The sequence below is a fragment of the Harmonia axyridis genome, chromosome 3 (assembly GCF_914767665.1).
Source record: "Harmonia axyridis chromosome 3, icHarAxyr1.1, whole genome shotgun sequence".
Classification (NCBI taxonomy): Eukaryota; Metazoa; Arthropoda; class Insecta; order Coleoptera; family Coccinellidae; genus Harmonia; species Harmonia axyridis.
This window is the reverse complement of record NC_059503.1, coordinates 8,885,698-8,899,065: the sequence shown is the minus strand read 5'-3', so window position 1 is coordinate 8,899,065 and position 13,368 is coordinate 8,885,698. Positions and strand designations below refer to the sequence as shown.

The window sequence follows — 13,368 nt, the reverse complement described above, 5'->3', positions numbered from 1 at the left end:
CAACCATTCAAAACGATTAATTTAATTTCAATATTTTCAGAGCAGTATTCAGATTATTGAGTTTTTTCCATTAGACTTCGAAATCTATATTTTTTACACGTTCTAAAGAAATATGGTTATTGACATGAAGAAACAAAAAATTCAGTCTAATGCATTCAATTTTCACGTTAAATGGCACACTTTTTTGAAAAGTGTAGCAAGCGAAAGAATTTTTATGTAGCTTTTTTGAAATGCGGTCTTGTTTTTATTCCTTTTGTGATAATATTTGATGTTATCTGATAAGTTTTTGGATTTTAAAGCTTTCTGTCCAACTTTCTTTCATTGTAAGCCCTCAGCACATTCTGATTCTTGTAAAAAGCTGCTTGAAATATTAATTTAGGCCAATTTTCATCAATCACCCTGTATCTCTCAAACTTATAATCTTAGGGTACAAAACAAGTTACTTTTCTGAAAGGTATGGTGCATGATATACGGACTTGAAACCTCAATATGTTCTAGATCGCAACTAGATCTATAAAAAACGTTTTTATATGAGGGGGCTGTGACTAATATTTTAGGGGATATAACGATTTTTGAAATAGAAATTACGGTTTTTTCAAAATTTCGAGTTCAAATTTTCAAGCTAACATCACTAGCAGTACGCCATGACACTTTCACACGTTTTTGTGCGAATTTTAAATCTGAAAACTTAAATGTCATTTTTGCCTACTAAAACTTTATTAGATACAGAAAGAAGTTATTATAAGATAGTTTTCAAAAATTGTCATCTTGCCTATTGTACTGTACAAATGAAGAAATGAAACGGGCATCATATCAACAGAATTAATTCAATATTTATATGACTACAATACCCTATTCCAATCAAGTAATTCATAATGACTCAATATCTGACCTTTCAACACTGATTAAATCCTAGAATGATGAAAGCGATCGACAAACATTCCAATTCCATAGTGATACAAAATGTGTAGTAGACAAGTATTGTCTGGAATTCTCAAGAAGGGAACTGCCTTTATTCAGGGCAGCATTTTTGATAAGAGAAAAATCGAACTCTATAGACATCACCGAAACCTGACATCTATCAGTTGTGACAACACGGTCAACCGTGGCGCCAAGTTTGACATAGTCTGCAGGAATCTGATGGCTTCCTCCCAAAACAGATCAAAGAACAACTCTGAACCTACTGTGCGAAAAGTTATTTTAACGCAATGTGCGCCCAAACCTGTTGGACCTTACAACCAAGCTGTTCAATTCGGCAACACCCTCTACGTTTCTGGTGTTCTGGGTCTTGACAAGAACAAGATGGAGCTTGTGGAAGGAGGTGTTGGTGAACAAGCCAAGCAGGCTCTGGTGAATTTGGGACACATCCTGAAAGCTGCAGGTACAACCTATGAGAATGTCATCAAGACTTCGATATTTTTAGATGATATCGGTAGTTTCAAGGAGGTTAATGATGTGTACAAGGACTTTTTCCAAAGTAATCCGCCAGCTAGGTCCACCTATCAGGTTGCAGCACTTCCTCTGGGAGCTTTAGTGGAAATTGAAGTGATTGCTGGGACTGGTGAAATAGAACAAGTATCTTGTAACTGTGGTAGTAAAATGTAAACTAATGTAGATTTCAAAGTTACAATAAACGCAGACTATGTCTGCAAGTGCCTCTGTCTGTTGGAATTGGAAATTATGCAAAATTTTTCACCGTGGATATACAGGGTGTCTCTCAATTGAAGGTACTAACAAAAATGAAAGTTTCCTTGAGAAGTGCTATAAACATGAGCCCGAAAACTCTTTGTTTTGGAGATACAGAGTGTTTTTTGTTGTCTACTTATACATAAGTAATAATTATCGAATCTCTACGAATCCTCATCCAGATTGGAAAATAAGCACCTAAACAAATAATGAATTTATTCATCACGGCTGATTAACTTGTTGTTTATGATAATTCGGATTTTCTTGATGAATTCGAGAGAGTTGTTTGAAATTTTTTTTTCAAAATCGATAGTAGTACGAACCAAAAATTTCTGTACTATGTCAAAGTTGCTTTTTCACTTTATAAAGAGTTATTATTATTATTTCCTCAAAGTAGCAGTGCTCCACTAGAAAAAACGTTCTGGAGGGAGAAAGCGGACATTGTTCCAGAAAAATATCACCCTGTAGGTTTGTGAACAAAATAGAGAAATGCTTACAGTAATTTATTCTCTTAAAATTATCCCAAGGATCTTATTTTGATAGAACCTCCAATTTACACTCTGATTGATTAATTTCGTAGTTTTTCTTCGTTGTTGTAAGCAGTTCTTTTTGCGGAGAACCATTTTCACGTATTAAAACATGTGATTTATGTCATAATTGTCCCGTAATTTTTCTACTTCTTTTTTATACTAATGGTGAAGCAATCATCAAATAACACTTTGTATTGATATTACATTCAATAATAGCTAGTTGAACTTTAGATTTTGATTTATGTAATAATATCATTTACTTATCAGTCGTTTGAAAAACGTTGATTAAATAGTGGACATTGAACATGAAGTTTCAAATCATCTGGTTCTCGTTCAAAAAAATTATCATTTAAATAACCGTTCTTCACGCAAAATCATTTACAGGATCTCGCAACATTAGCGCTTTATTATATATAGTTGTGTCAAAGATAAAATATAAGTTTTTATAGAGTTCGTATTGCCTGCGTACTAAATATTATACTGAATAAAAATGTTATCAGACATATACAGGGTGTTCACTTCTTCCTGGAAGTTCCGGTTATTTTTTTTTTTTTCGAGTGAAAATAATATATTTTATGATACTTCATACTAGCGAGACACCTTTTTTCTTCAAGTGACTCTGAATATTTGATATTTCAAAGTTAAAGTGAGTTCTATTGGAATTTATTTATGGTCAAGTATTGTTTTACTGAATTACTCTCTCGAACGGTATATCTGAAATGGACCAGCTTGTAAAATTTTTTTTAATGATAATATACTCAATTTTCCTCATTTCGAATCGAACACCCTGTATATTATCGAATCCAAAATTATATGAATCCAAAATTTGCTTGGTGTTCAATATGAAATAAAGAAAATTCTGCAGATCTTCATTTATTTAATTGGCCAAGCTGTTTTTCAAATACTGTCTATCACAGATCTATTCAAGAAATATCGTCCAAGAGAGTATTTCATTTATAATATTGGACCAGAAATAAGTTTCAAAAGGAATTACCATAACATTGTAATATCGAATATCCTGAGGCATTAATATTCAAAAAATCTTGTCATACTAAATATCTCGAAAACCATCAATATTTTCGAAGAAATGAAGATGAAATTTAGGACCAGTCTAGGAATCACTGAAAACCCAATTGTCCCAATTAGAGATTATCAAGCACCAACGACTAGAGCAGGACCCTGTATATAACCTTCAATAAAAGAGCGTCCAACAAATTACATAATTACCTTGGTATACTTATCACTTTTGACATATCATTAATCATGGGCTTCCTATTTGAAAAAATTAATCATAGCTATTGATAGTTTGTTACCATTACATATTGAGAATTATGCATCAGTCAAGAGTTATCTTCCAAAGTGAAGAGTTGGTTGAAATCGAACACTACTTTCCTTATTATATTATTATATTTTATTATAAGCGAAAACTCACAACAGAAAGTTAAGGTAAATTAATTTTTTTGAAATATAAGGGACACTGATGCTTGTGAATTTTGAATAGTCTAGGAGATCGCAGTTTTATTTTTCTAACATATTATTCGAAAAACTGTTTCGAATTAATCTGAATTTTAATCAATTCTGAACATGCTCATGTTGTAAAAATAATTGAATTAATTGTGCATTCTATACAAAATACAAATCGTGAAGATATTTTTTTCAGAAATGAAATTGATTGCTCTCAAAACTCGAAATAGAATTATTAGATTGCGTTTGTTGAAAAATAACTACCCATGCCCAACGTTTCAAATATTTCACAAGGTCAATTTCTAGACTAATCAACTCTTTTTGACATTATTTTGAAAGCGAATACATCAATATGCATTTGTTTTGATTGCTTCTAGTTTATGGATTAATATACATATGAAACAACTCATATAAATGAATAGACAGATATCCAATAAATTTTCCATCATTGATCATTTCAAATTTAAATAGGTATCTGATTTTTCACGTTGCCAAAACTACATGACCCACATTACCTATTCAAAAAATTTAGAGGTTTGATGGGGATGGCACAGGGTGCAACAAAAATCCTTCAAAATGCATAAAAATTTGGTAAAAGTGAAACAAACAATTGACCTGTTTCAGGATTTTGTTGCCAAATAATCTCCTAATAAAATTAATTTGTTCCATAATTTTGACGCGCACTGTATTATTCTTTTCATAAAAATTGTTATCCAGCTGAAAATAAAACTGCCCACGAGCAAACCAAATTTGCTTTTCCATCCACATCCAACCCACCCCTTAAATCTAATCCTCCAAATCCTGCTTTCCTACGGCGATATCCGTTCAAACGATATTGTCAGAGAAAACCAGATTATCCCCCCAATAATAAATTCCGGAGTCTGCACCAAACCCAAAATGTTCAAATAAACATTTCACTAGTCACGTCGGAAGGTCTGCAAGACAAACACCGGAATAGGTGGCCAGAAAACGTATGAAAACACGAGTTTCGAGGGACCGGGAGTCCTGCCCAACTCCGGTATATACGAATACAATAACCCGCCTTTTGGAATCCGGGCATAAGAGCCCACATTATTAACCTTTCGTCGATCGTTCCGCAAATGATTATGGCGGCATAACTTCAACTTGCCCGTCGCAAGTTTTCCAATTTTATCTACGGGCACATCTCCTTTATGGGGAAGGCTACGGCGAATCAGGACGTTCCCTCCAATTTTATTTCTTGGGGGTATTCGGGTTTTTGGTCTCCCGATCGGATACGGAAGATCGAACTGATGGAGCAATTCATATTCCTTTCGGATTGGTAGTAGGGGAAATGATTTTGAACGTGACTTAGTTGTGTATATATAATGGTGGGAGGGGTTGATTTTGGGTATTTTATTTCCAATAAAAACCTTGGGAATCATTGAAGTAGAAAAATTTAGAATCTGAAATTTTGGCATATGTCCACCGTCCAAACCTTTTCCAAACTACTACAAGAGATTATCATTATTATTATCACTGACTCAGGGATCTCTGTTAGACTTCCGGGAACAGCGACCAAATATCCCTTTATTTCTTAACCCTACCCATTCATACAAACCCAGGGAGGCCGTCGATACGGTTAACGAAACCGACGACATACTTAGGAGCCTTGGCTATTACTTCGTGAGTATTCAGAACTGACTTTCCCATGTCAGTGGTTCTTAGGCCAGTCAGTCCCGGACCTTTGCACACTATGTGTTCGGTTGTTGCCACTTCCTATCCACAGAATCTGCTGATCTCATTTGCAGACTTACCCATGCGGTACAAAAGGTTTTGGCACCGACAGTGTCCTGTCAGCAGTACCACCATTACCCGAAGCTCGTCTCGTCTTAGCGTCAGGAGTTTCCTGGTGAAAGCACCACACATTTCTTTGCGAGAGCAAGACTCGGCGTGTTCGTCCAGAGGCTTTTTCTGTTCTCCCACTCCCATTGTTGAACCTCTGCCTTATATTGGTCTTTCCCGAGCCCACAGAAAGGCTCAGGTCCAACAGATGTTAACCTTGATGCCCTTTATCAAACTTCATCAGATTTTTGGTTTGCTTCAATATCACAAATCTCGGTACCTATAGTAGTGTTACTTCATTGCCTCTGGTCATTTCCTTATGGTATTACGGCACTCCCATGTCAGTAGAGACCACTGGCTATATTATTTCAGGGATCTCAGCGTGGCCTGGCTGTGAGTAGTGATGTGAATACGCGCCCCTTTGAGGTTTTTTGAGACACTCTTGGACGTAAGTATAGACAGCTAATGTCTCGGTTTGCAAGGTAGATGGCTCACTTCCCAGGGATCTAGAGATCCTCGTTTTGGGATTCTGGAACGACGACCAAGAGCAGATAAATGAAACCAAGGACGACCTCCAACCAGATGAATCGACAACCTGAGAAAAATCTGCACCAATTGGATGACAACCGCCCAGGACGACAGAGAAAAATAGAAATGCCTGGAGGAAGTCTATGTTCAGCAATTTCAGTTTCAGTGCTGAATGATGTTTAGAACTCTTGGTATAAGTTTTATGAAAGCTAGTTAGATAGGTATTTATATGAAATTCAGCAAATAAAAACGATTGCTTTTTCTATAAAACATTGATATTCCTAGCTTCAGAAGGCGATTCATGAATTTTGAAGGTCAAATGAGAAATGATATTTAAATATTTATTTTCCATGCTTTTTCTCTTGAAAATTGATCAGTTTTATCCAAAATGTTCAAGTTATTGCAGAAATCACTTTTATAGCTTTTTTCATTTTTTCCTCTTCAGAGTAGAAACAGACCTTCGCCACTTAAATATTAAAGGGACACTTTAAGATTAAGACCATTTGAAGAACTACAGAAGAATAATCAGGAACGGTGTTGATTGAAAGATTGTCTCGGTGCTGACATCTATTGTCAATATACTATACCGCCATATCAGATTGATTGCAAGCGCATCCACCAGTGTTTCGACTACTTACCTCTTGACAGGTTATTGATCTGATAGCGTGACGTTGCCATCGCCTGATCTGAAATTAATAAATGTTATTTGTAGCTATTGAGGATGTTCATTTCCATTTCAGAATATTATTGTTATTTAACGCGGAAAACCACCTTATAATAATCATGATTCCTGAAGAAGTCTATAATGATAAACAAAACGTCGGCTATTTATTGAATTGATTTTTTTCACCCTATCAGACCAATAACCTGACAACAGCCTTCATTTACCAACAACTGGTCATCATTTCATGTAAAATAACAAAAATTCAAATTCTGCCATCCTTTGAAACCATCTCATCTATGGGAACAAGATGAAAGTTCATGAGGTAAGAGAGTACAAAGGCTCATAGCATAATTCTCATTTACGTTACCATCCAAAAATCTCGTCTCTCTTAAGAATGACATGAAAGCACTGCAAATTTGGCACAGGTTATTGCATCTGGTGTAGGAGCCATAAGAAAATCATAACTTCTAAGTTTCCACAGGGCTACAATTTGAATCAATTTACTTGATTCTACTAAAAATTATCAATTTGTCATTGAACGGGATAATTTTCAAAATTTTAACTGAAATCGAACTCAGAATAGACTTGATCCTAAACAAGCACCACCATAAGAGTAAAGCATCAGATGCGCCATCTATACATCAATCTCTTCACTCATTCAGCCAAGTTGAAGAAATAAACTAGACCCAGAAGTCGACCTATAAAAAGCAATATTCTCCATCCATCAAAACAACCGCAGAATGAGTCAGAGTAGAGATCAAAGATCAATACCAGTAGACTTACGATTTCTACAGCCGTCCAACCAAGAGTGTGTCCGCTCCAATCCTTTCATTACTGGCAGGCAGACAGGGCCGCAATATTGATATTTATTAATTCACGCCTCTGGGGATAATTGCATTTTCAAAACGGACATAAATACGATCCGAACGATTATGGAAATCGTCCATCCACGTCTGTCTGCTCTTTCAACGTCGAGTTTTCGTTCTGCGGGGCTCAACAATGGCTTGTAAATCAAGTGGAGGATTGGCATGTGGTGAGGTGCGGCCGTCAACTTGACATTGATTGATCTTCGCTGCGTTGAGACACGATATGCTCGCATTATTCACTGCCAACTTCGGTCGGAGCCGGCTTTCAAGTAGCTGAGATGGATTAAGGTGATTTTGGACTGTTGGATCTGTCTGCCGATCCGCTCAACTGATTCAGCAGAAATTGGAACCTCCCTGCTTACGCAGATGGGGAATTGTGTCGTTGTGATGGTTTCAGATCGATCGCGGTGACGATTAGGGTTAGTTGGATCGGAGAGAAAATACAGGTTCCACATAAACGATATTGGTCGCTTCTGATTTCTGTTAACTTGTAGCTAGGTTAGTTCACCAATAGGCTTGGTTGGTTTAAAAACGAAATTGTTCATGTAGTCAAAACTCAGTTTATTATTATAAATACCGAAATTATACCTTCTCCAGTTTTACACTAGTTCACTAGTTCGATTCAAACCAGCGTCAAAAGTCTTGGTCTCTCTAGACTCAACTCTCAACTTGTTGTATCTAACATGACAAATTTTTGTGTGTGGGTTTTCGCTATCTTATCACTTGAATGAAAACAATAAACCAGCAAAAAAATGTTTTTTGTTCGGGAGAATACAGGTTATTCGAAGTTAATCAGTTTTCAGCGAATAACGAGAGTTGTTGAGAATATTCCGTGGAAAATGCATGGAGATCCAATTTATCAGTTTGAACGGGCAAGAATAGTAGCCCTACATCAAGAAGCGTTGTGGAACCACCAGATTGCGCAACGTTTGTATATTCCACGCACTTCAGTAAGGCGCATAGTGGCCCTTTTCCTGGGTACCGGCAGTGTTGCCCGGAGACCAATGCCTGGTGAGCCCAGAGTAACATCTGCAAGGGAAGACCATTTTATCGCAAATTTTACGCGAAGTTATCGAACGGTATCTACATCAGCCCTTCGAAGTCATTTTTTTGAGGACCTACTGACGGGTAGTCTGAACCAGTGCCATGAGGAGACAGTTGTATTCCCCAAATTTAAGGGCAGGAAAACCTTTAAGAGTACCTCTGCTATCAGCTGGACAAAGAGCTACCCGTCGGCAATGGACAGAACACCACCAAGACTGGCTTTTACCAAAATGATGCAACATACTTTTGTTGGACGAGTCATGATTCGGTTTACAAAGTGATAGTCGACGAGAAAGGGTTTGGAGAGGTCCAGGAAGAACAGAGCGACTCAATTTCACCCGATAAGTTGTGCCCTTTCAAGGCTTGGGAGTATTATATTCGGTCGTCGTATCCCCCTCTTATTATCGTTGAACGAGCAATGACTGGAGCCATCTACATAGAAAACATTATTGAACCAATCATTGTTCATCTGCGAACAAATTTAAGGATAATTTCATTTATCACAACACCTACTCTTGGTTGCCATCACCAAATTACAAAATTTCCAAAGCAGGTACTTCATTAGTTTGGAACAGGTAAGTAAGTTATACATAATAAGTATTTCCATTCATAACATATTGAACTCAAGTCAATCTTCTTCAATTCTATTGTAGCAAGAAGCTATAATACTGCAAGAGCCAAGAAGTATCTCAGAAAGAATATGCAACACCTCCTCACTAGCTTCCTTACGTAGTTTCGCCGCTTCAGGATGCATCCAAAAAAAGAATGATCAGTAATTATAATTAACTCCTGATTCTGTAAGGAGAAGGGGGAAGAAACTTCTGATCTCTACGTTACAAAATCCAATGCAAAAAATGCTCCGGACGAGAAACTTGTAGCTATTTCAGATACTGGGTCTCAGTAGATCTACGAAACGCAAATAGAAAGGCGAGCTGTAAAGTGCAATGTGAACCCTTACAATCAGTAACATAACATTCATTGAAGATCAAAACCCAAACCGACAACATTTCAGTACTCCACTCATATACTCATTCAGTTTCATTAAAAGACTTTCAAGTTGAAAAAAGACCTTGGTAGTTAGTTCAGCCACTTGTGATCCCCAGTCGTTAAAATTATTCCGCGTTGAAATAAAAGGATGATATCATCAGGTGAATCAACACGAAAAAAAAACAACCATAATAACCCCTAGTTTTTGCCTCTTCAGACCATTACCAATTTCAATGAAAACAAAGCCAAAAACCCATATTTTCATGTAGGTCGGGAGAAAATCCATTAAAACAACCATAATATTAAATCATAAACATCGCCATCATTAAATTCGAAACAGGGCCCCAGATATTATCATAATGTCGTTTTTACCGATGGTGAAATTAAAGCTATTCATTCTCACCGTGCAATTACCTGAATTGCATATTATTACTGAGGGTTTTTCTCGACAGTTAAAAGGAGCCTTGATTACAAACCGAGCTTATGTGGCGTGCCATGAAATTACCAAAATGACAGTCATAATTCTTATGTGTGAGAGCTGCACATGTAATTTGCACCATGATTGATGGTATACCAGCGTGGGCTGTTATTATGACGGCAACGGATGGTGAACTCTTTAAGGATGGGCATGGGTGTACCGAATTTCTATGGTAGGGATTTTCAACACCATTTCAGGATTGGAAAGTTGAGGTCTGAAGTTGGTAATTTATTTTGCCGGCTGAACGATTCATACGGTATTACATTTTGCGATTCACTCTTCGAACAGATTACGCAATAATTTCGTCATAATGTCTGTAATGTCAGAAATTTTCCAGAAATACTGTCAATTGAACGTGAACCTATGATTTCTGCCAAACAGTGACAATTATTAAATCTGAACAATAGTTACAAAATTAATACAGAAAGCCATTTTAGTTTATTTTATTTCACCAACTTTTATAATTTGATTAAGAGGAATTACCACCACGTGGTTTTTCGCGTATCAGTTAAGCTTTGGTACCTCTGGCGCTCCTGCGATGACCAAACTTTGTGTTGTACATTCACTTCTTTTTTTTTCTTTTTCGAAGCAAATGAGTAGTATAGCGCAGCACTGTACGATGACTTCCACGAAATTATTATTTTATCTCTTTTGTAATAATTTTTAGTAGGTTTATTCTCTGGAATATTTCAAAAATATATCAGTTTTGTACAAAGTACATATGATACAAATACCTTCTGATTTCTTAAGAGAAATCAGTAAGTAATCAATAATAAATTTTAATCAATGTTTAGGCAAATGGCTCAACTGGCCATAAGTATAGTTGAGACCCAAAGTTCTCCTCTTCCATACCCAAAAAAGACTTCGTGCGTTTATCCCAAATCGAATACATAATTCAAACAATAACAAAGAAGGGAGAAAAACATGAAAACAAAATCTGCATAATATAATAGTATTATAAAGCGGTTAAAACACTCTTGGGGGATATAATTATTGGAATAACATTCAACCTTCGAATTTACCTACAGTATGATTCCCAAGTCTTCAACAAAAAGTTTAAAACTGGTTAGGAAACCTTGAAAAACATCAAATTTTCACTGATAACTCTAATTAGAATCCTTCCTCAATAATGAGTTGTTTTATTTTCATTTCTTATGTATTATGATTTTTGACCGCATATAAAGAATCGATAAATGTTAGAATGTTCAGGATTCGACTAACTGTTGTCATTGTTTTTCTATTCTGCTGCAACTTAATATGTAATTTTTTGTCATAATTTCTCCTATGTATTCATGGCCGAAAAATTTTTCAGAATAGGACTATAGGTATATATGATCGGTATGACCAATCCTACTCCGCGTTAAAAAAAGGGATAATATGAAGACAAGTATGAGGAGTTCAAGATCATTTTTTCATTAGCATTATATTTGCCTCTAGGTATATGTAAGTTGAAAGATCAAGCATAGAAAATGTTCTATATCCAATTACTAGTTAGTTCTATGATTCCCAGTAATTTTTGTTTTTCAAATATAAAAGTGTTTTGGGTAACCTTGATAGCCTAGCTGTTATATGTCAGTTTTTCCAGTCAGAAAGTGACAACTGTTGGTATTGTGCACCCCAAATATCTTTCAACAAATCTCGTTCATCTATGATTAAAAGTATTAATAGGATGATATTTCTTCTTTTAAGCATTTTTTCAAAGTCTGCACCACAAAATGGAATTGCGACCGTACACAATTGTTGTTGCGGTTCAATCTTCAGTACACATATCATAACCTCTTTTTTAACCTAACAAATGCATAAAGTCATAGATTTACAAAGAAGCACAGAATAGAAATAGCGAGTGTATAGGAAACCCAAGATACACAAACTTGTATATACTACATAAGAATAAATTCGACCAACGAAACCCAATTTTCCTCGCAATCCATCACGCTGACCCTCTCATCCAGTTTGCAGCCCCACCCTGTACACCCAAAACCCGAGATAAAATGACAGAACGTCGACGTCACCGACTAAACGACGGGCGTTGCTGAAATTGAGGCAATTTTCAAAAGAATCTCGGAGGTAAGTGGAAAAAGACGGGCCTTTATCTGTATCGTGGCTTTGTTAGCTGAAAGGTTACAAATGTAAGGCCCTTATCTCCGTCGGGGCCACTTCCTGGGCCGGGGGCGCCTTGGAACGGCAGGTCGGCCAGTCGAATGAGTAATCGCCGCTGCCACCGGGGTAAGAGAGTGCTGTCTGCTCTTCCGCCGCCACGTCCGCCGACCCCTAACCTCGTCAATTCATCTTCTGGGTAGGCTTATCGTTTCTCACTCATCTTACGCTGCCCCCGAGATGGCGGGGAAGCAGGGGCGGAGTGGATTATTCAATTGTGCTTTTTGGTTCTTGAGAGGGATGTTTGGTGTCTTCTTTTTAGTTGGGGTATAATAGAAAAGGGTTCTTTTGTTGTGGAGACGCCTATTTCTCTAGAAAATGCCATCGTTTTGCTGAAAAACTAACATTAATTGATCAACAATTTAATGCGTAGTGTAGTGCTCAAATGGTCTCGTAGAGATTAATGATCTGGGGATCATTTATCCTAACACCGGTTACCGATTATTAGCCAAATTCTGCACTCGCCTAAAAATTTTTTGAACGTAAAATTTGCCTCAAATTTTCCATACCTAACTCTTGAAATTTTTTTTTTCTTTTAAAGTTCCCACATGGGAACTTTTACCATCATATCAATTGATTCGTTGAGTCAGATGACAACTTGCAGTTCAGCGTTTAGTCCATCATTTCAGATATAATAGGGTGTAAACTGAAATTTTCAAAAAAATTTGACTGGAAACAGTTCAAGAGAATACAGATGTCCTCGAAAGGGTTTAGAGGACAAACATGACATCCGCATGAAATCTCTTGCTCTCAAGAAGGGCAGTTCAAGCTGGACCTGCAACCGACTTGCGGAGGAAGACTCAAAAGAAAATGAGTCAACTCTAATTGAAACATATCTTAGGAACTTATTTTGTACTCTCTCGAGAAGAGACTGTCCACGAAAGTGTTGGGTGACCAAACGACAGATGAGAACTCCAACGTTGGTGTCACAAGAGCGCTTTGAGGTACTCTAGTGTCTCCTCGCTGAAATACCAGGTGCCTCTCAGATCCCAGAGTCCTCCGAAATGCTCTAGAAATGACCCGGATAAGTATTCTGAAAGATAACTCACTATCATCATATGAAATACCCAAGTCCTTGACAACAAATGCTCTCTCAATGGTTCTACCTTCAATGGAATAGTGAACCATTATAGCAAATTTTGAACGGGAAATATTCATGAA

General features: G+C 36.8%; 1 protein-coding gene across 1 annotated transcript; it reads left to right on the top strand.

Annotated features, from left to right (window-relative positions):
• Positions 1-935: 935 nt before the first annotated feature.
• On the top strand, positions 936-1,663 carry LOC123674796 (2-iminobutanoate/2-iminopropanoate deaminase). Its single transcript, XM_045609881.1, has one exon. It carries the CDS (start codon positions 964-966, stop codon positions 1,603-1,605), a length of 642 nt encoding a protein of 213 aa, XP_045465837.1. The 5' UTR covers positions 936-963; the 3' UTR covers positions 1,606-1,663.
• The last annotated feature ends 11,705 nt before the right edge of the window (positions 1,664-13,368 follow it).

Bases quoted from the DNA above. Each gene is read 5' to 3' on its own strand.
- LOC123674796 (XM_045609881.1), top strand. From the start codon at position 964: ATGTGTAGTAGACAAGTATTGTCTGGAATTCTCAAGAAGGGAACTGCC.